Below are 22,500 nucleotides of genomic sequence, written 5' to 3' on the forward strand. Positions count from 1 at the left end.
AGACCAAGAGGACAGGCAGCTGGCAGCAATGATCTTACCTTGATAGAGGCACCAGCAAATCGAGCCAGCTGTTTGATGTGCACCCCCTTTTTCCCGATGATAGCACCCACAGCCTGGGTTGGGATGAAGAGATTCACAGTCTCCTGCTCTGGGTACTAGAAAAGAACACGTGCATACTGTCAGGCTCACTGGGCACCTCACAGCCCAGCCAAGTACCGTAAGAGTATGGGAAGGCCTCACTACCCAGGGAGATGGCCAAAATGGCATGGTGGATCTTTGTGTGACCTGGTGCTCTCTACATGAACCCAAGCGGGCTTGCATGAGCCTACAATCCCCTCTGGGTCCTTTGCTGGGCACAGGCAGCCTGGGTTCTCTGACATGCACAGATTTGATATGTATGTTTCCTGTGCCTTCATCCGAGACCACAATGGTTGTGGTGGTTCAGTGGATTAAAAAGTGCTTGTCACACAAGCCTGATGGTCTGATCCCTGGAACCCATGGTGGGAGGAGACACTTTCTGAAAGTTGGCCTGGCCAGCCAAACACACCTGCCCACGGACAGAGGGACAGCTGTCCAGTCCCTCCATAACTAGAAATACCATTTCACAAGGCGGCTCCTCCTGCTGTGCCCAGGCCCCATGGCGAGTACCCAGGGATGGGCAAGCCACTTGTACCTGGAAACCCCCGAGGAAAGACAGCAGCTCTAAGGTCAGGCTGCCAATGGTTCTTGTGGGAGTGCTGTGTCTTCAGGGTCAGACTTTGATTAAAGAACACCGACAAGAAAAAAAAAGGTGTGGTGTGGTGTGGTGTGTGCCTATGCACACGTTCATGGGCACACGCACATACACGTTGGAGGCCCGAGGTCGATGCTGCCGTCTTCCTCACTCACTCCCTCCCTTAGCTTTGACACCGAGAATCTTATGGGACCTGGCCAGTGAGATCCAGGGGTCCCATCACTACTTCCTCAGCACTAGGAGCACCACCACACCTGACTTTTATGTGGGTGCTGAGGATTTGAACCCAGGTCTGCAGGTTTGTATGGCAAGTACTGTGCCAACTGCGCCACATCCCTTGCCTACTGGAAACTTTTCTTTAGCTTATTAATATTTGTTAACTGGTTTTCTTTGTGTTTTTAATATATTTTAAAAAGTGTGTGTGTGTGTGTGTGTGTGTGTGTGTGTGTGTGTGTGTGTGTGTATACGTAAGTGCAGGTGCCTACAAGAGCTAGAGACACTGGATCCCCTGGAGTTACACATGACCGTGAATCACCTGATGTGGGTGCTGGCATCTCCAGTCCCCTGAAGAGCAGTGTGCACCCTTAATGACTGAGCCACAGCTCTAAGTCTTTGGTTCTTTAAGGAAGGATTTTACCCTGTGTGTAGCTTAGGCTGGCAGGAAACTCACTACACAGCCCAGGCTGACCACAAACTCAATCCTTTCACCTCCCACTCCCAGGGTCATCTAAGAGGCCACACAGTCGAGGAGGCTCCCCAACACTGAGTGAGAAGCAGGGTGGCTTGGTGCTTACACTCTGAGCCATATCCTTCTGGGACAGCCTAGAGCCACAGTGACCAGTCACACTGTAACCAGTCACTGGCCTGTTCACCGGGGCCATGTGGGGCAGCTGTGGAGCAGGAAGGATGGTGGCCGGGGCAGGTTTGAGGGGCACTTACGGAGTGATGATGCGGGAATGGGCCGAAATGGTGATGAGGGTACAGACTGGAGAAGTATCCGGAGTGGGTCTGCATATTAATGAGACGTTCAGTGAGTCAGGTGTCCGTTTCCAGGCGGCGCATGTGCTCTGTAACCAACACCACCATCCCATCCACAAACTTGTGCCTTTGTGTCTCTAATCCCTGAACCCTTGACAAGGTGTCACCTGGCTGCATCAGGCCCCTGGCCGGCCGCAGCTTCTAAGATGAGCCTTGCTCTCTAGGCATTCAGCCCAGTCCCACTGCTCAGACCCGCCTTTCAGTGAGGACAGGGCTCGTGGCTCCTGTTCCATGGGGGAACGACAAGTTGTGCATTACAAGCACAGAGAATCCTGGGGACAAAAGCCAAGAGTTATTCAGAACAAGCAAATGTGATCTTGGGAGGACGGAGCAGTTAGCTGCATCAGAGATTCCCAGAGGGACAGAAGCTCAGTGTGGAGAAACTGAGAGTGTCAGTAAGAGAGAGGGAGCAGACAGACAAAGACATCGTGTGCAGATGTGGAGAGGAGAATCAGGAGGGCAGATGTGGACTCACGACGCAGAGCTGGCTATGAAAAAATCACAGTTGAAGCAGTAGCTACTTTTTAATTGAATACCTGCAGTATAGCAGGGACAATGATATTCTACATCTACTTATAAGTTCTTAACCCGCATAGTGATAACATACCCGAGTTCATAGTCTTCTGGGTAGGACACTTACTAAGTGAGCAAAGCTGTGTTAATTATGTTTTACATAAGGTCATGTAAACAGTGCTATCACTGTTACCCCCAGCAAGACGGTGGCAGGTGCGGAGCACCAAGGCACGCAGCCCTGCCCGACAGAGGGCCATGTGGGTGAAGCTTGGAGCCCGAGGACAGCTGAGGCCCCGAACACATTTCAGGGTGATGTGTGTGTCTTCCACCGTCTGCACCTCCAGCTAGACTCAGCTCCAGATCAAGATCCACTTGTGATTTCTTACCAACAAAACCAACTGTTCTTTTGAGCTCGGAAAGAAAAGATGAGTGCTTCCCAGGTTCTAGGGAAGGGCCACAGCTGTGGGCAGCATCAGGGCTCTTGCTCTGGTTGAACTGAAGAGACTGCAGTGATGTCTCTGCCCACAAGAGGGCATCACCAGACTGGGATCCCAGGAAAGCCTCGCGTTTTGAAGGTGGGCCAAGAGGAAGCTGCATCTTTTTGAAAACTCTCTGGGAAGCACAGGGACTCCAGGTCCTTTATCTGTGCAGGCTCCTGTTCTGGGGTGCGGCTAGTAGGCACAGGGGAGATGATTCCTGTAGCTTTTTCGCTCAAGGCTCTAAACCAAGGGAGATAGGGCCTCTGCCTGCCTCTGGCCAGAAGCATTATTCCTTCAGTTCTCATAGCAAAAGTGATTCCTGTAAATTGTGATTCTAACACCAATGCAAGGCCAAGAACAGATCTAGAGCACAGCTTGTATTCCAAGTCCTCAGGGTCCTAACATGAACACGGCCCAAATCAGAACCATCCTGGGACAACGAAGAGATTTTTAAATAAGCTATAAAAGGGTGATGAGGACAGACTCCTTTTATCCATAAGTCAGAGCCACAGGATTGCTAGAAGGACAGAATTCTTTCTCAGCAACCAGGAAGTCATTTCTAGCTGAGACTCGGACCTAATCGAGTGTGAATCTCTAGCTCTTTTACAAAGTGGACCATTTTTTCAAAGCTTTCTGAGTCCACCCACAGACTCAAATGCCTATATCAGATTGTGTTTGACCATCCACTCACTCACTCACAAGCTTTTGAGCACCCATGTGGGAGACCTTATTTTAGGAGACAGGGACACAAAGGACTTATGGTCTATGTGGGAGACAAATGCAGAAAAGAACTTCAGAGAAGTCTTCAGACATTGACCACAAAGACGGAATGAACGAGCAGCCCCTCCGGCTGGGCCTGGAGACTCCAAGCCCAAGATCACACATGGCCCTCGGCAAAAAGTATGTGGAGCAGCGGGGTTCCTAGGTCAGGCCAGGATAGGTTGGCCTCTTTGAAATTTAGACAGAAGGCTAGCATGGCAAATACAAAGGCATTTGGAAGGGCATAAGGAGAAGGCAGGGGGTTGAGATCATGCCTTGTAGACCTGGTCCAGATGTGGACTGACCTCAAGAACATCTGTGAGCCAAAGAGTGTGGACTGTTTCAAGTACGAATGAGTATTTATCTACAATGAAGTCGGTGTCTGTGTCCTTTCTCTTCCCATCTCCCCTTGCTAAGGTGGCGGTGACGGTATCCAATAGAAAGTGATAAATTGTTTCCTCTGGTGATATATATATATATATATTGGTTTCTTGAGACAGGGTTTCTCTGTGTAACTACGCTATTTCTGGATCTCACTCTGTAGACCAGGCTGGCCTCAAACTCACAGAGATCCGCCTGGCTCTGCCTCCCGAGTGCTGGGATTAAAGGTGTGTGCCACCACTGCCGGGCATATTCTTTTTTTTTAAATGGTTTTATCAAGACAGGATTTCTCTTTGTAGCCCTGCCTGACCTGAAACTCACTCTGTAGACCAGGCTGGCCTCGAACTCACAGAAATTCATCTGCCTCTGCCTCCCAAGTGTGGGAATTAAAGGCGTGTGCCACCACTGCGTGGCTCGCTCTAATTTTCTTAATAAGAGTTGCAGACTTTCACTTTTCCATTTTCTACTGGCTTATGTATTTGATGGTGACAGTTCCCTGTATTCCGGGCTAGCCTCAAACTCCCTGTGTAGCCGAGGATGAACCTCTGCTTTGCTGCCTCACCCCTCTGTGCTCTGGTGACACGTGACTCCACACACCTGGCTCCTGCGGTGCCCAGCACCCAGCCCTGGGCCTCACACCTGGCTCCTGCAGGCACCAGGCCCTGGGCTTCTTTGCCTTTCACAAGTACTTACCAATTGGGCCCAGTCTCCTGCTAGGGACTTTTGTTAAATCTACAGGTGATAAGGGTTTCCTGCTCATTGTGGCTGTCTCCTGCATTCTCTGGGATCTTGCTTTCTTTCAGAACTTGATCACTGTGTCTGTTGACTGGCCTCGCTGCCCTCCCCCCCCTCTCAATTTTATTTTATGTGCATTAGTGTAAGGGTGTCAGATCCCCTGGAACTGGAGTTACAGACGGTTGTGAGCTGCCGTGAGGGTGCTGGGGATTGAACCTAGGTCCTTTGGAAGAGCAGCCAGTGCTCTTAACCACTGAGCCACCTCTCCTACCCCACCCCACCCCACCCCCAACACTGATTCTTTATACATGCCCAATGAGATTTCATTGTACTTTCATGTATTTAAGTTAACTCGAGAGGATATATTAATGAGACCATGGGGAGGTTTGTTGATAATGTTCTCCCGAGGCTCTACCTGACCTCACTGAAGAGTGGTTAAGAGCTCAGGCCGCACCAGTCCCGTTGGCAGGGGCGTGGGTGAGCCAGCCCCGGAGTTGTGAGCATGGGAGAGCCGCCCCCCTTGCCATCTGCCACGAGGCATCATGGGCGGGAGAGAGATTTATATATATATACACATACACTATTAGGAATTAAGAAGCAAATGACCACAAGGTCAGATATTAAAAAATGGAAACAATCTGTTATGCACAGCCTCATGGTGTTGTTGTTTCTAAAATAGAGACAAAATGGATTCTCCCCTCACGCTGGAGAGCAAACCCAGGGCCCTGCATGTGACAGGCAAGCATCCCTCCACCGACTCTCAACCCAACAACTGAAATGGACACTTCATAGAAATTACAAACTAACCAAAAAGGCCAAAAACTTTGAAAAGAAATGGAAAAAAAGTCATCTTTTTCTAAACAAAAGTTGCCAGATCAAGATGTTTCATGAGTAGAATTTATCCTATCTAAAAGCAACAACAACAACAAAACTCAGTATATTTTCTTTCATTTTGTCAAATAGTAAAAGCCGCCAGCTTTCCAGTCCATTCTTTGTGGGAAAAAAACCACAAAAACACAAGCCAGCTTTCTGCTGAAACCGCCAGACAGTATAAAAGTGTAGTGACTCCCGTGTAGACACAGTTGAACGGAATGGGATGAGGTGCAGGAATTCGATGAGGTAGGCTGGGGGACAGCTGGAACTGGGCAAGGTGGTGCATTCACCCTTGCGGGGGTGGGGTGGGACAGGAGATCAGCGGCTCGAAGCCACAGTTAGTGAGACCAGCTTGGGCTACCTGAGACCCTGTCTCAAAGAATCACAAGCAAAACAAAGGCAGAGCTGGATTTCCAGTTGACTGATAAAACAGCAGATAACTCAATAAATTACTTTGGGAAACTGGCTCTTCACTTGGAAAAATAATAAAGTTAGATCAAGATAAATCCCCTGTAAAATAGTTATGAACAACCCCCAGCAAAACCAGCAACTAAAAATTAGTGTAAGGAAAACATTTTTACAGTCTTGAATGAAGAGGCTTTTTCCTTAGCATGGCATTAAAGGCCACGCGCCCCCCCCCAAAAAAAAATCACATATTCAGTTTTTATTTATTTGTTTCATTTTCTTGAGACAGGGTCTACCTACGTAGCCCAGACTGCCTGAAACCTCTGGAATCCTACCCCCTCAGGCTCTCAGGTGCTACGATTAGAGGCAGGAGCCACCATTCAAGGATTAAGAAAACATTATCTTTATGCTTAAAAATCCAGCACCAATTTGGTCTAAGAGAATGCTGTGACGGTTAAATTGCATACATCATTTCCTACTGTAATTCCAGTTATCAGGGGCTTTAGCTTTCAGACAGACTCTAAGGCTCCTTATTCAGCCCGTCCCAGGAAGTGAGCCGTCTTCGGTGGCTTCTAATGGCACTTACTCGGAGATTAAGTCTCACAGCAAAGGTAAAGGATGTGAACTCCCCATCCGCCGCCCCCGTGTGTGTCTGCCACGACCCCTCCATTACACAGCCCAGTGGTGGCTCCTTCCTTTCCTTTAAGGGAAATTGGACAGAACCGAAGAGATGGTATGCGGTGACTCCCAACACCTCAGAAAAGCTTCTGCCGGATGGAAGGTGCTGGGCCTGGTGCCAATTCGTGCCGGTTTTGAGTGAACGCAAGGGGGCCCTCCCTAGGAGCCACTAGCCACGCCCACTACACCAGATTGCAGAACAGAACTGGCTCACCCACCTGATTCTCCCCACTGAGACAGTTTATACACAAAACAAGCCATGTGTTTAGAGAAGAAAAAGCGGGGGAGGGCAGCTGTCCCGTGTCTGGTGTCCGGTGTCTTCAGGCCCCACTTGGTCATGTACTAATCCTGAATGATGATTGTGAATGAGGGCAACAAGCGGGAAACATACCATTCACGTTTCTTCTGAGAGTTATGAGTCAAACCACACTGACTGATAACCTACTAAATATCAGGCAGTGTGCTGTTTAGACTCAGACACTGGGGCCTTTTCCTTTTAAAACTTCCTTTCAATAAAGTATGTCTGAATTATGGACAAAGGTGGGAATGTGTATCTACTCAAGAATAATCCAGGTGTCATATGTATTAAACAAGGGACACTCATGAATGTTGTCTGAAACAGCCACGGGGTTTCTCTGTGTAGTTCTGGCTGTCCCGGAACTTGCTCTGTAGACCAGGCTGGCCTTGAACTGCCTCTCTGCCTGCCGAGGGCTGGGATTAAAGGTGTGCACCACCACTGCCAGACCAACAACTTTTATTTTTATAAAACGGACCTCGAGTGAATGCATCGGGAAGCGAGCGGCTCTTGTTCTCTGTGGCAGGACACTTACCATGTTTGAGAGCACACGTTCAGAGCTTGGATCGGTGTCAATCTCCCACTGGAAAAGCTTTCACTCGAATAATAATCACCCACGGAGACAGAATGCAAATAACCACTTTTGCCCTTACTCAACATGGCCGAGTAGCTGAGCTGCCTGGAGGAGCCCAGCCTGGGGGAGCCTCAGGACACCGAGCTACTTACAGCGAAGGGGTGGTAGGGGGCACTGGGGGGGACCCCACGGGGCCCTGCTGGTGGAGGAAGCACGGACAGTCCTGTTGAAAAGATGCCAAGTGCACTGAGGTTCAACCCTGGGATTAGATTGGCTTGTTGCTGGGGACAGAAACGAAGAAAAAAGATGAGGGAGAGAAGCCCAGAGAGGCCAGGCCGGCCGTGGCCACTCCCCACCTCCTGTCTGCACAGCACCAGTGTTTCCCTGTCTGTCCCGCCCCGGTACCTGGACTTCCTCACCTTGTACTGGGCGTGGACAACAAACCTCACCCTCTCAACCTAACTCTGACATTCCCTCAAAGCTTCCCCGTCCCCCTTGGGTGTAGCTACGCATCTGACTGTGGTCAGCCACGCCTTCACCAGCTGCTTTCCTGCTGAGCCCCGGCTGCTACCCACCATTCCTGCTCCCTCCACACCCTGCGCCCTTTCACCTCTGGACTCCGGTGCCCTATCATTGGTCCTTCCTGCTCCCCTGTCCAGGTGTCTCCCCGACCCCCTCCCAGTTGACATGGCCTTTTCTAGGCTCTCCTAACGCTCCTATTCCCTCAAAGATACAAGACAGAATCACGGGCTCAGTGGCTCACTTCTGCCTCACTTCCCGGGGTCAGTGGCCATGTTATTTAGAGCTGTATTCAATATCTGACACACAGTACTCCATATTAACATTTGCTGGATGAGAACAAACACCAGTCTTTTCTAGCCACCCAAGGACGGGTCAGAACCTTCAAGATCTCCTTCCTTATTTCACATTTCTACCTAGCATCCTCACCAGGGCTGGAGGCAGAGAAATGCAGTCCCTGTGCTGGCCTGTGCCCAGCCTGCCTCAATCCTTCTCTGTGGGTCAAGTCACTCTAGAAAAATGTCCCTTTTTGTAAAAATGGAGAACAGCAAGCCTGGATCCTTCACCATCACCTCACGCTGTATGTTAAGAGCTGGTGATTGTGTGATTTCTCTCACAGAGAGAGCATGGACTTGGCACAGGTGTCTAAGGGACATGTGCTGAAATGGTGATGTGTAGGGCACCTACACCCCTTCTGAGCACATCCAGGTGTTCACGGACAGAGATGTTTAGCAAAGACAGAGTCCCCAGGAGAATGAGACGGCCAGAAGAAAATGCCACCACGCTGCTCACTCAGGATGCTCTGCCTCTGCCCATCCTGGCCCACAATTACTGTGTGGTAGGCAGTCATGGGGGGGGGGGTTCCAGAGGTGGGGGATGGGACGCTGACCTGGGGAAGAACCGTGCAGCGTTGCTGAGGGAGGCGGGGCGGCAACACAGATCGCCGCCAGGTCAGTGTTTACTCCTCTGTGAGATGTGAGTGTGGGGCATGGGAAGAAGAGGAAGGGTCCAATGGAGCCTAGAGGTCAGTGAGGTTGATAACTGTGGGGGCTGAACTGTGGCCCATGACGGCTGGTCAGAGGACCCTTTCCAGTCTCAGAAGATGATAGTGAAAAATGAAAGATTTCACTCTTCTGAGATGAGCCTGGACTTTGCTGACGGGGAAACAATTTTAAACAATTAATAAGGCGAGAATTAAGGAACAGGAAGAATGTGCTAGAGAGCGCTCAAGTGGGTGACAGCATTTACTAGGCCAACTACAAGCGCCAACCAGCAAGCAAGAGATGCCAATCAGGAGTTAGCCCCTGCCTTCCTCCCACCAGCCACTCAGAAATGCCTGCTTCAGATAGACTTTCCCCCCAAACAGCCCAGACTAGACATGGTCTCTCTACCCTATGACGCCATCTGTTTTAACCCTGAATAATTAACTCCAGGCCTTACCTATGCTACACACATATTACCACAGAGGTAAACCTCCAGCCCAGTCTTTTAAATATATAAAGGAGATAGGGTTTCACTATGCACCCCCAGCTGGCTTAGAACTCATTATGTAGACCACGCTGGCCTCGAACTTACAGACATCTACCTGCCTCTGTCTCTCCAGTTCTGAGATTAAAGGTGTGTGTCACCAGGCCTGGCTAAAGTATATACTTGGGATTTTAAAGAAAGAGAGGACACAATATTACACAAAGTTTAGAAAACAGGGGAACCCACTTTCCTGGACCCGTAATTTTTATTCTCATATCACAGCATCCAGCCCTGTTGACCCACATTACTGTGTGTGTGTGTGTGTGTGTGTTTGTGTGTGTGTGTGTGTAGCCCAGCTTTGAAACCTTCCTGTTCCAATATATGTGATCATGAGCATCACCCCACTTTGCGGTCTGGAAGGTATGATTTTACTGGCTCATGCTCATCTGTGTTTACCAGATTAAAGACATCTTTAATCCTAGGAAGTCGGACGCTCTTCCCATCTGCCCTAAGGCCCTTCCTCCTCAGCTGAAGGACAGCTATCCTTACAGAGCTCGGGTCCTGCCTTAGCTGTCGGAGGGCCAAGCGAAGGAAGGGCTGGGCACTTACATTAACGGCCAGCATATCGTTTTCGAAGGCCTCTCGCAGCTTCTTCATGATCTCTATCTCAGCATTGGCGCATGCATCAATGGCGCCCTTCACCGTGATGGTTCTCTCAGGGTTATAGATGCTCAAATCCTGCAAGCTGGCCAATGAGGAAAAGACAGGAAGAATAAAATTCCAGACCACAAACACATGCTGGTAAAGACTTGATTTTTTTTCCTAACACTGTAGCATAGAATCCTGCTATCTAGTCGCAAGTCTTACTAGTGACTAGTACTATGAACCTTGGCTTCACGAATGCTAGGAAATGTTGTAGAATAATCTTTTTGTACACTGTGAAGATATGTTATTCTGATGTTTACTAAAAAGCTGAATGGCCAATAGTTAGGCAATATTTTCAGGCACATAGGATGCTGGGAAGAAGAGAGGAGTCACCAGCCAGATGGAGAGGAAGTAGAAAAAGTAAAAAAATATAGATTAAAAGATATGGGTTAAGACTGGAGAGATGGCTCAGAAGTTAAGAGCACTGGCTGTTCTTCCAGAGGTCCCGAGTTCAATTCCCAGCAACCACATGGTGGCTCACAACCATCTGTAATGAGATGTGGTGCCCTCTTCTGGCCTGAGTCACACATGCAGACAGAACACTGTATACTTAATAAATAAATAAATGTTGTTTTTTTTTTTTAAAAAAAAAAAAAAGATATGGGTTAATTTAAGTTATAAAAACTAGTTAGAAACAAGCCTAAGCTACCGGTCAAGCTTTCATAATTAACAAGTTTCTGTGAGGTTATTTGGGAGCTGGCTGGTGGGACAGAAAATTCTGACTACAAGGAAAGCCTTCTACCTCTGAGCTATATTCCTAGCCCCAAGTCTTACTTTGTATTTTGAGAAAGGTCTCACTAAAGCTCTCCTTGAGTTCACTGTGCAGCCAAGGCTAGCCTTGGACTTTTGCTTCAGCTGCCTCTTCTCCCAAGAGCCTGGATTACAAGCTTGTGCCGCAGAACTGACCGGATTTTTTTTTTTTTTATCTTAACAATTTCATGGTGCTGGGGATGGAGCCCAGGGCCGCCTCTTGCTGGTCAGTGCTCTGGTGGGCTATAGAGCCAACCCTATGGACCTGCTTCCTGCTGCTCAGAGTATGGCACGGCTGAGCATTTCCCCTCTGGAGAAAAGTAGAGGCTAGGAAGGCTCAATCAGTCGCTCATGAACATAAGTAGTCTGAAGGGGGAGCTTACGATGAGATGGTGATCTTGGTCCCTGTGTCATGTTCAATTTTCTTCAAATTTCTGCCTTCTTTGCCAATCAGTCTTCCAACCAAGCCATTGTGGGCCAAGATTTTCAGAGGCACCTCCTCAGCTCTAAAAAAGAGAAAGTAGATTCACCACTTAGAACAGACGCTGTGTTATCTCCAGGTGTCATTATCTTCACTTCTTACGAATGGAAACCCATTTTTTAAGGTTCTTTCCCAACCTCAGCTAATAAATCCTGACTGAAATGAGCCACACGGTGGTAACTCTACTTCCAGTTTCTACTCACTAGTAGCCAGGTGGCAGCGAGTGCGTCCAGAGGCAGGCCAGTGGGAACTACACTAAAAAATAGAGTCCCATAGAATCCAGCAATCCCACTTCTGGGTATTTATCAAAAAAATCAAAATCATGACTACTTGCAAACCGACATTCACAGCAATATCATCAAGAAGCAGTCAAGGCACAGCAATATAATCCAGATTAGGGGGTGGACATTTTATGTGCTACAGTGTGGAGGAACTTGAGGGCTGAGATAAACCAGTCACAGGAAGACAGATCCATGTGACCCACTCATAGCAAGTATTAAAGGTAGCGGTTCTCAACCTTCCTAATGCTGCGGACCTTTAATGCAGTTCTTCATGTTGTGGTGACCCCCAACCACCATTATATTCTTTTCTTTTCTTTCTTTTTTTTTTTTTTTGGCTTTTCGAGACAGGGTTTCTCTGTGTAGTTGTATGAGTGTTTTGCCTGCATTACAGAAGAGGGCATCAGACCTCATTACAGATGGCTGTGAGTTGCTGGGAGTTGAACTCATGACCTCTGGAAGAGCAGTCAGTGCTCTTAACCGCTGAGCCATCTCTCTAGGCCCCCATAAAATTATTTTTGTTGCTACCCTATAACTAATTTTGTTACTGTCATGAATATCTGGTTATAGAGGACACCTGACATGAGACTGTGAATGGGTGTTTGACCCCAGGAGGCTGTGACCGACAGGTTGAGAACCATTGGTCTAAGTAATCCAATTGGTGAGAACAGCGAGATGAGACTAGGAAGTCAGAAACATTTAAAAAGGCACACAACGTGACAGCCTTCCTTTCAAGTCTGGGATATCTTCCTGTGGTGATACAAGGCCTGCGATACTGTAAGGAAAGCAAAGCAAACATCCCAGATCTTTGAGTCCAAGGTTCCAGCGACCTCGGAGCTTTTCTAACTTAGGGCTCTGTGTTATTTGACAATACGTTTCTCACTACTTAAGCCACTTGTATTTTCTACTGATTGAGAACGGAAGCGTCTGAGAGGCACATCATTTCAAGGCACCCAAATCAACAATACGGTTAGGGGCTGTCCCAGGATGCACCCCTCAGAGGGCAGAGGAGCCTGTCTGCCTTGCTCCCTGCCCATCCCCAGTGCATACAGCCACATCCAGCACACGTGGCAAATTAAAGGGAGCTTAGTGTCTTATCGTGTATCATGTGCCTTGTCCTCGCCCCCTCTGGTCCTGTCCTCCCGGGACCCTCGAGTCACTCCCTGCGTCCCCGAGTCTTGGATGAGTCTCGTGTGCAGTCACCAGGCTGATTTCTCACCGCCGTGTTTACTCATGAAGCTCATAGCTGTAGCTTCTACACGAAGCTCAGTGCTCGGCCCAGGGCAGCTGCTCAGAAAAACTCAGACATTCAAACTCTATCGTGGTTCTATCCGACATCTTAAAATCCCCATCCGCACACCCATCTTGCGGCCGTTTTATAAGTGGCGTACAACTAATCAAAAGAACCAAGGGGGGTGTTATTTGTAAAAGCCTCAATTTAGATCAAAGAAGGGTTCCCTCAAATTAAAGCCATGACATTTAGGGGACTTCAAACAGTTGCAAGTAAAGTAAATACTTGATAACTGTTAGGTGAGATGGGATAACAGATCTGTAACGTTGCTCTTTTTAGAACGCTTTAGTCCTGGTTTCGCACATCACATCTGCTATTATTTGCCAAATGAGTTTGATATTCGACGTTTCTCTATCAAGCTGCCACCACTGCCCACAGATTTTGAAGACTGACAATCTTTTTTAAAACTACAGATAAATTTAAGTAAAACCAAAGCTGCTGGGTACACTTGTGAAGGATTTTTCTTTTTCTTTCTTTTTTTTTGAAACAGGGTTTCTCAGTGTGGCCCTGGTTGTCCTGGAACTCTCTCTAGACTAGAACGGCCTTGAACTCAGAGACGCCTGCCCCTGCCTCTGGAGTGTTGGGGTCAAAGGTGTGCATCACCACCACCCAGCTACTTTTCTTAATTATATGAAGTGGGAAGATCCACCTTTAATCTGGGCCACACCTTCTGCAGACAGCCTGCAGAAAGGACTTGAAGAAGGAAGCTCCTGCTTTTGCTGGCCAGTCCATTCCTTCACTGGCATCAGAGTGGACCTCTTTGGGATCCCATCTACTGAAGACCATCTGAGACATGCAGCCTCATGGACCAAACAAGCGCTGGACTCTTGGATTTCTTGTTAGTGGACAGCCATTGCTGGACTAGCTAGACCACATAGGTCACAGCCTGTAGCCCACTCTAATAAATTCCCTTTCTCCCCATCTCTCTCTCTCTCTCTCTCTCTCTATATATATATATATATATATATATATATATATAGATAGATAGATATAGATATAGAGATATATAGATAGAGATATACACACACAAATATATATAGACACATATACACATATATGAACATATACATTTATATGAACATAAATTCATATATGTGGAGGTCTTGTATGTGTATATATATAACATATATTCTAGTTGTATATAGTGTATACATTACATACACATTCTATTTATATATAATGTTCATGTGTATGAATATATGTATATATACATATGTAAATTCATTCTATCAGTTCTGTTCCTCTAGAGAACCCTGAGTAATACAAACATGATCCTCTCTACCTTTATTGAATAACACACTTAAGAGCATTTTAACATTTTTTTTCTTTCTTCTCTCACATATTATATCCCAACAACCGTTTCTTCTCCCTCCCCTTCTTCCCCCCTCTCCTCCAGATTCCCCACGCCCCCACCCCACCCACCACCCACCCCCATCTTCCCTCAGAAAAGAGCAGGCCTCCCAGGGACACCAACAAAACACAGCATAATATGCTACTATAAAACCATGCATATACTATCACGGCTGGACAAGGCAACCCAGGAGGAGGAAGAGAGTCCATAAGTAGGCAGAAGAGTCAGGGACTGCCCCCACTCCCACTGTTAGGAATCCTACAAAAACACCAAGCTACTTAGTCATAACACACACGCAGAGGACCTGGGTCAGACCCTACAGGCTGCCTGGCCTCTGTGAGCCCCATTCATCCTAGACAGGTGATTCTGTGTGCTGTGTTCTCTCGGAGCTTTTTAACATATTTCTTAATCTTACAGCACTGCACGAACTTACAGTTTGGTCTCATCAGCCTCTTTCTGCATAATTTCAAGAATCATGCGGCACGCTTCAGATGTCCCTTCTGGGGTGGCATGGATGGTGACAGGCTTCTCTGCAGCCCCAGAGTTCTCCTTTCTGTGGATGTCTACCCTATAGGGAAAGAATCAGGAGCCATAGCACAGCAATGTCCAACAGGGCCTTGGACGCAAGAAAGCACAGCCCCGGCCAACACAGTGAGGAGAGCGGAAATGCTATCAGCACACTTGCAGCTCAGGTTGCTCTCCGAGGGGCTGGTGTGCAAGGGGGCTTGGACCAAATGTAAGCCCCCCGCAGCTCCGGTCAGAAGGGGGCCGTTCTGGCAGGAGTGTTGCAGGACCAAGGCACCCAGACAACCTGCTACTAAAGCCAGCTTGGCTAATGAAGTATTTTGTGCAGCCTTCAAATGTCTCGAGAAGTGAAGAGCAACATGAGAGGGGAGCAGCCTAACAGAGCAGTGCTGACCTCTGCCATATGTGAATCCGAATTCCAACACCAAATTCAAGCAAGCTTTGTGTATCGGAGCGTGGGCAGAGGGACAGAGAGACAGAGGGACAAAGGTCTGCCTCTGTGCCTTCCTAAGGTTCTGGTTTCCTTTCTGTTGGCAGTCTGCCTTCCTCCAGGCTCTGTCCACTTTCAGAGTCTCGTAACTGATGGCAGCCCTTTCCACTTCACTGTTAGAAAGAACCCAGTCTTCAACCTCTTTCTCAAACTGGGACCCACACTTCGAGAACTAATGTCGCTTCGCTGAAACGTAAGCCACCTTACACAATTTTTGCAATCAGAACAGAGACATAAAAATTACTTTATAATGCTGAGATTAAAGGCGTGCGCCACCACACCCAGCTAGACTACAACTTCTTACTTCAGCATTTCCCTCCAGGGAATATGCACACTGGGTCTTACCCATCAGTGTCGGGGGGGGGGGGGTCCTCTGCAGGTTACAGGACACTCACTCAATGACTGGAGTAAGACACACCAGCTCAGGTAAGAGTATTTGCAATCTGGTGCTTTGCAACGTCAGTTCATTTGATCTGCCCAATTGTGTGCATTCTCATAACGATCCTGGTAAAACACAGTGGCTTCCTTTTTCACAGAAGCAACTGTTACTCAAAGAGATGAACTAGTTCCTAAAAATCTGAACACATGTCACTGTTTTCAAGTCCTACGTTTTCATTACAGTGTGCTGTGGTCTTAACGGTCATATAAAAATCAACAATTGTACAAATCATTTTGCCCACTGGCTGCTACCTCCAGTTCAGTCTTCTTACACAGAAAGCCAGACACAAAGCCAGATACTTTCTTGTTCGATGTAGCAGTGACCCACAGCTTCTACAGAAGACAACCTAGATGGTCTAAAGAATGGCTAACCCAAGGCTGACTCAGTAGAAGGTAAGAGCTCACACCAGAGCATCCTATGACCAGGGCTCCTCTCAGCCACTGTGGAACCAGATCTGCTCACAGAACGCCAGCAAAAGGGACCATCCTTCCTGGAGGTCCTCAGTCTTCTCTTCACGGACTCAGCCTTTCAGGGAATGATGATTACGTCAACAGCATGACCACTCACCACAGCCCCCACCAGAGGTGAGTCTAGCCAGTCTATCGGGACAAGAGCTGCTCCATATGAAAAAGCCTTCCACTATAGCAACAAGTGCTCCGAGCATGGCGGAGACAGGATGCAGGCGACCCCTCAGAAGGAAGCAAAGGAAGCCCTGGCGGCACGTACCGGGACTGGGTCTGTTTAGTGATGTTCTTGATGGTCAAGCCCTCCTTTCCGATGATGGCACCAACAAACTGGGTGGGGACCAGGATCCGCAGCGGGAAATCAATCTGTCTGGCCTGAGAAGAGCTCCCGGGGCTGTGGCCTTGTTCCCGGGAGGAGTGGTCCCCACGCTGGACTCGCTGAGGGGGCGGAGGAGAGCTCACCTCTTCATCGGGGATGTAGGAAATCTTGAAGGAGTAGTTCTCAAACTGATGCCCACTCAGCTTCTCAATGGCTCTGAAACACAGCGGGGTAGGGAGGCTTAGCGGAGAGTACAGGAAAGACTGGGCGTCTGGAGGGAGGGCTGACTCGCTTCGCTCACTAGCCACTTATGTGGTGCCTGTGCCAAGCATCAAGGATGCAGAGACAAATCCCTTCTCACCCCTGGAGTCTCAGGGGACGATCTTTCCGCATCTAGGTCTAGGTGACTAAGGCACAATTCTGCGGTTTGCATCCCCATCCCCATCCCCACCCGAGACTAAACTCCTCTCACCAAAAACTCTAAGTAGGGGTCCAAGAGAATTGCTTTCTAATCGTAACACGTCTTCATGATTATCTTAATCATATCACAAATTTAAATATATTCGAGAAATTCAGAAACCCATCAACACAAATGAGGGAAGCTATAGAATGGATAGTTCCTTGTCCTTATTACGCATTGTTTACTAAAACGTATTAAAAATGGATATTCTATTTCTGGTCCTTAAAACTCAGTTAACACGCTAAACATTTTCCATCATCACATATTTTTATAGAATCCATTGCCCACCCCACTGGACACAACTGTAAACGAGGTCAGCCTTCTCCACTGGACACAACTGTAAACGAGGTCAGCCTTCTCCACTGGACACAACTGTAAACGAGGTCAGCCTTCTCCCGGTTCGCTGTAACCTTTGCTACTGAGCCTCCCTAAGCTTGGACATTAGGCCCAGTCTCTTGAAAAATCACGTTACCATGGGTACCTCTGAAGTTACAGCTCTTCCTCAGGGGCAAACGCCTAGAGACCAGACTGCCAGTGTCCGGCTGGTAACGTCTCAGTATTCACTATTCTCTAGCAGATAGGGTGTGTCTATGTCCTCAGTCCTCAAGATTACAGATTATCTACAAATAACCATTATAAACAACAAAATCGCCGGGCGGTGGTGGAACATGCCTTTAATCCCAGCACTCGGGAGGCAGAGGCAGGAGGATCTCTGTGAGTTCGAGGCCAGCCTGGGCTACCAAGTGAGTTCCAGGAAAGGCGCAAAGCTACACAAGAGAAACTCTGTCTCGAAAAACAAAAACAAAAAACAAACAAACAACAAGATCTACCTCTGTGTTTCCAAAACTGTACATGAAGTGGGAGAATGCCTTTACATGTTTCCGCAGCCATCCTGCTGGGGTAACACTGAGGGTTTGCGAATTCATTCCAAAATAGAACCTTCTGAATTCAATGAAGGCAAGCGGGTAACGTGTAGATCCAGCCAAGTGGCACTGGGCAATGGCTAGGATGGGCAGAGGTGGCATGGCCTGGCCAAGCTTCACAGCAGATGAGCCCGTACGTTTAGCAATGACCAATTATTTACCTTCCTGAGCCTGTCGGTAGGAAAATGGGTACACTATGTCTCCACACGTGCTGAGAACTGCAACAGCAGTGAGGTAATTACCTTGGAATGGGTATAGCCTGGGCTACACACAGCCAGGAAGTACGACTACCTGCTACACTTCTAAGTTCACCGGCCTATGAGGCACTTCAAGGACCTCCTACCAACAGAAACTTCTTAGCTAGGCACGGCAGAACATGGCTATAATCCCCCCACCTCAAGCCCAAAAGATTTAAAAAAAAAAAAAAATCTTGTTTTTTGTTATTGTTTAAAAAACTTTTAGAGTAAACTCTAATCATTATTGAAGCAACAGAGTAATGAACGGAATAAGAGTAGAGAGTCCCAGTCCGGCACATGGGTGGAATATTCCCAGACAATTAAGCCTGCTGTTGTCGCTGAGGTGAATCCTTTTTAAAATATCATACACATTAAAAACTACTGTTTTCGTCTCCATTCAGTGAGTGTGGACAGACGGCTGTGCACATTCCTTGTGGAGAACGAGCATGCTCCAGGTAAAGAGGCCCCAGGAAGCTCGTCAAAGTGAGCCCATGGGTGCAGTATCATAACGCTGGTATCCTTCCCTTCCTGCTGATGCCAAGTTCAACACTGTTCAACACGGAGTCCCCTGGATGATCACCCAACAGCCCGGTACGAGCTCCCTGGGGTTGCAGAGACATGGATACCCTGGAGCTGTCCCGGCATGTCCAAGAGGATGTGGACTGGCTGGCACCTGTCTTCTCTGGAAGGGTTTCCAGGAGCAGGACTCAAAGGAAACCAGAGACAAGCCCGAACACCCCTGCAAGGAGGCAAACCCAGACCCACTTACATCTTTGCTTCCTCTCTGGTGGCATAGGTGACGTTGACAACAGCAGTTTCAGTATCTGTATTGACTGGGGAGAAATGAAAATCGCATCATCATTTAAAAAGAGCTATCCCCCTCCAGCCCGGGGAAGGCTAACTTCAGGGGAAAACCCTTAACCAGAGTCATGTGCACCTCTGTTTACTATCATTATAGAATCTGTAAGTCAAACGTATACCACACTCTGTAATCAGTTGCACCTATAAAACGGTGCCCTGAATTTCCCTTATTTTTTTTAAAGATTTATTTATTTATTAAGTATACAGTGTTCTGCCTGCATGTACGCCTGCAGGCCAGAAGAGGGCGCCAGATCTCATTGCGAATGGTTGTGAGCCACCATGTGGTTGCTGGGAATTGAATCAGGACCATCTGGCAGGACAACCAGTGCCCTTAACCACTGAGCCATCTCTCCAGCCGGAATTTTACTTACTTTATAAGTACTTCTGAGTAAGTGAACTATCTCTGTATAGTTATGTATTTTCACTTTCAATATGGGCACAAAAGCAAACAGGTCATGAGTTGCTTCACCATGGGGTGTTTGGGAACATGTTGTCCCCAGGCCTGTCATGCTGAAGTGCCGCTAAGTCACCTCGACTGCAGACACCGTTGGACTCTGTATTCTGAATTACATTTCATTGTTAATTTAAAACACAGAGACTGTTAAAAGTTTCCTATCTGCAGCCTGTAGACTCTGACTCCCAGAAATGGCTGGGCCTGAGCCTTCTAGTTACAATATCCACCATATATATACATACAATAATAGTAAGGAAAGTCAACCATATATATCTGTGGCATGCAGTGTGTGTGTGAGTGTGTGTGTGTGTGTGTGTGTGAGTGTGTGTTGTGTGTGTGTGTGTGTGTGTGTGTGTGTTTCCATCCATCCATCCATCCATCCATCCATCAATCCACCCATCCATGATAACAACAGGAGACTGAGGCAGGACAGGAAGTCTGGGTTATACAGCAAGTCCCTATCTCTAAACAGACACAGACATGCAGACAGACAGACACACAGACAGACACACAGACAGACACACACACACACACACACATACACACACACACACACACACACACACACTATTCATTCAAAGGGCATGATTGATGAAGCTTGCTTTAACCCAGAAAACATAAATGTTTACACAAAAACCAAGAATGACTAAATTAGATCCTCTATTCAAAACAAGACGTTGTGGAATTTAAAGTCAACAGCAGTAAAAAAAAAAAAAATTCTGGAAAGTCACAATAAAGCTCCCTTTCAAAGTAGCAATACTCCTTCTTAAGCTTCAGGAGTTCTAGGACCATCCCCGTTGTAACATTATTAAAATGTAAAAAAAAATGTGACTCTGAGATTCTCAAAGGAATCTGGCATCCCCCAAACATTAAAGACTCTAAGATAAAAACATATTTTGCCCAGTAATTTCAAAGCAGCTTCAGACTTGGTGGGGGGATGCTGGGGGACAGGTAGGAAGGAGGTGCAGTCAGCAGTAGCTATCAGCACAATGATTGACACATCATCAGCACCGATCCCGGCCCTGGCCTCTGCCCTGGTGCACTCAGGCTGCTCCTAATGGTTCTTACTCACAGATGCCCACAGAGCAAGCGGGGGTGTATCACCGTCCTCACTCAGTGTCAGTGCTAAGTCAGAGGCTTCCAGTCTGCAACTTTCTAGACCGACAGAGAAGGCTGCAGATGCAGACTCCCAGAAAAGGCATCCTCTAGGAATCCCGGATCCTGAGATTTTGCTCTCGCTTTTCACTAATAGTCTCTGCCCTTCAAAGATATGTCTTCTGCAAGTCATGTGGTCCTTAATTCTAGAGGAAGCTGAGCTCCATTTAAATAATTTACTTCATTGCTCATGAAAGCCATGTTCCTAAGACTTTACTGACAGACTCTACTGGATCAAGAAACACGACAAATGAGCAGCTCGGCGGCTTGCTCTGTGCCTCAAGGTGCTGGAAGTTGGGCAGTCTCCAGTGCTCAGGTGCCGAAGGGCAGCCTGCTGCCCCAGGGCCCTTGAACATCTTCTCAGGTAGCACCATCCTGAATCGATTTCATGGTTATAGCTGCTAATCTGTCTCCCTCTCTCCAAATCTGGGATTCCAGGTATGGGCCACCACACCCAGACCAGCACTTTGTTTTTGCAACTTTTTTTCTTTCCAAGTTCCCACCTGCTACTACTAGAATGTCTTCCTTTCAATGACAAGGAAGTGAAAACTTGAGAACAGAATTCATAGAAAGCATTTTTCCTTCTGAGTGCTTTTCTTTCAACTCTGAGCATGGGCAAGCAGTTATGAGAAATGTTCTTAATAATCGTGGAGGGGAGCATACCCACATCATTGCTGCTTCAAAATGAGTATGCTTAGTACACTGACAGACTGGACCATCTGTAAGAAATGGGATTCTATATGATCTTTCCCTAAGGACTTTGTGATCCTTTACGCTTGTCTACAAAATACATCAACAGGTTTCCGCTGAGTGATGTGACCATTGGACGCTATAGGAAGGGTAGAAATCACACTTATTTCACGTAAGTGGAGACGGAATCGGTGCGGTTCAGTTGGTGAGGCTGAGCGACTGTCCACGGGTTCACAGGCAGGGGGCGATCAGGGCCAATGTAAACGCCACCTTTACCATACTTCGGCGTCTTCATTGTCAGTGTCCTGGGATCCACCTTTCCAAGACCACTACAGAGTCTTGGACATCAGCTTCAGGTGTCCTTTTGGTTCCCCTTAAAAATCAGTGCTTCAGTCCCTAGCCAATAAAAGCGAGTAGCAGGAGAGAAGGAAGTGTTTCCTGGGCATATGCAGTGCTGTTCCTGTGATGGGGGCCTCAGATCTGAGTGCACACAAAACCACTCAGATTCTTGATTCAACCATGAGCCACTCCCTCCACCCCTGAAGTAGGAATGGTTGAGGAAATGGGCTCAAACTAGTTGCCAAGGCATGGGACATAACGTACTTCCTTATGAGCCAACCTGGAGTCTGCCTGAGGGCCTAGCAACAGGTGCTGTCCGAGTTCCTGATCATGACCAGCCAATGAGGGATGACCATGCAATGCCACCAGGCTGGGACACAGCATGGGTGCTGGGAGGAAGGTATATAAGGCCTTCCCCGTTATTGAATAAATGAGTTTGCTGTTTGACTTCAACTGACTCCCAGTGTCTGTGTCGTTGATGCTGTGCCTTCTTGATCTCTCCCCGCAAGGGAGCCCTTAAAATCCGGCAACACACCCCAAGTCTCCGCAGGTTTGTGGTGAACCCTAGGAACCTACATTTTCATAAGTGTCTCAAGACTCCTGGCAGGGAAAATCTACCTCATAGTAAACAGATGTTAGGTTGTGTCCTCACCTCCTAGTGAGCTGGAGTTAGTTAAGTAACAGCAGTGTTAACTATTCTCAGATGAATTAAGCTTGCCCCATCCGAACTATGTTTATTCAGAGCTTATGCTCACTGCAGGTGTTAAGAAGTCTGAATGCTGGGTGAGGTGGCCACACCTCCAATCCCAGCACTCGGAGGCAGAGGCAGGCAGGCCTCTA

General features: G+C 47.7%; 1 protein-coding gene across 4 annotated transcripts in view; it reads right to left on the reverse strand.

Moving 5' to 3' along the window:
* The window catches only part of LOC143268088 (insulin-like growth factor 2 mRNA-binding protein 2), a 78,105-nt gene that overhangs the window by 11,474 nt on the left and 44,131 nt on the right, over positions 1-22,500 (reverse strand). For 2 of the 4 annotated variants that reach the window (XM_076548605.1, XM_076548603.1), the window contains exons 4-11: positions 18,931-18,994; positions 16,486-16,758; positions 14,739-14,873; positions 11,288-11,410; positions 10,059-10,194; positions 7,616-7,744; positions 1,673-1,741; positions 39-155 (exon numbers count right to left, since the gene is read on the reverse strand). In XM_076548605.1, the coding sequence (XP_076404720.1) occupies positions 39-155; positions 1,673-1,741; positions 7,616-7,744; positions 10,059-10,194; positions 11,288-11,410; positions 14,739-14,873; positions 16,486-16,758; positions 18,931-18,994 (1,046 nt within the window). The remainder of the gene's footprint in view (positions 1-38; positions 156-1,672; positions 1,742-7,615; positions 7,745-10,058; positions 10,195-11,287; positions 11,411-14,738; positions 14,874-16,485; positions 16,759-18,930; positions 18,995-22,500) is intronic. The other 2 variants (XM_076548604.1, XM_076548606.1) reach the window with 1 other exon arrangement.

Source organism: Peromyscus maniculatus, chromosome 12 (genome assembly GCF_049852395.1).
Source record: "Peromyscus maniculatus bairdii isolate BWxNUB_F1_BW_parent chromosome 12, HU_Pman_BW_mat_3.1, whole genome shotgun sequence".
NCBI lineage: Eukaryota > Metazoa > Chordata > Mammalia > Rodentia > Cricetidae > Peromyscus > Peromyscus maniculatus.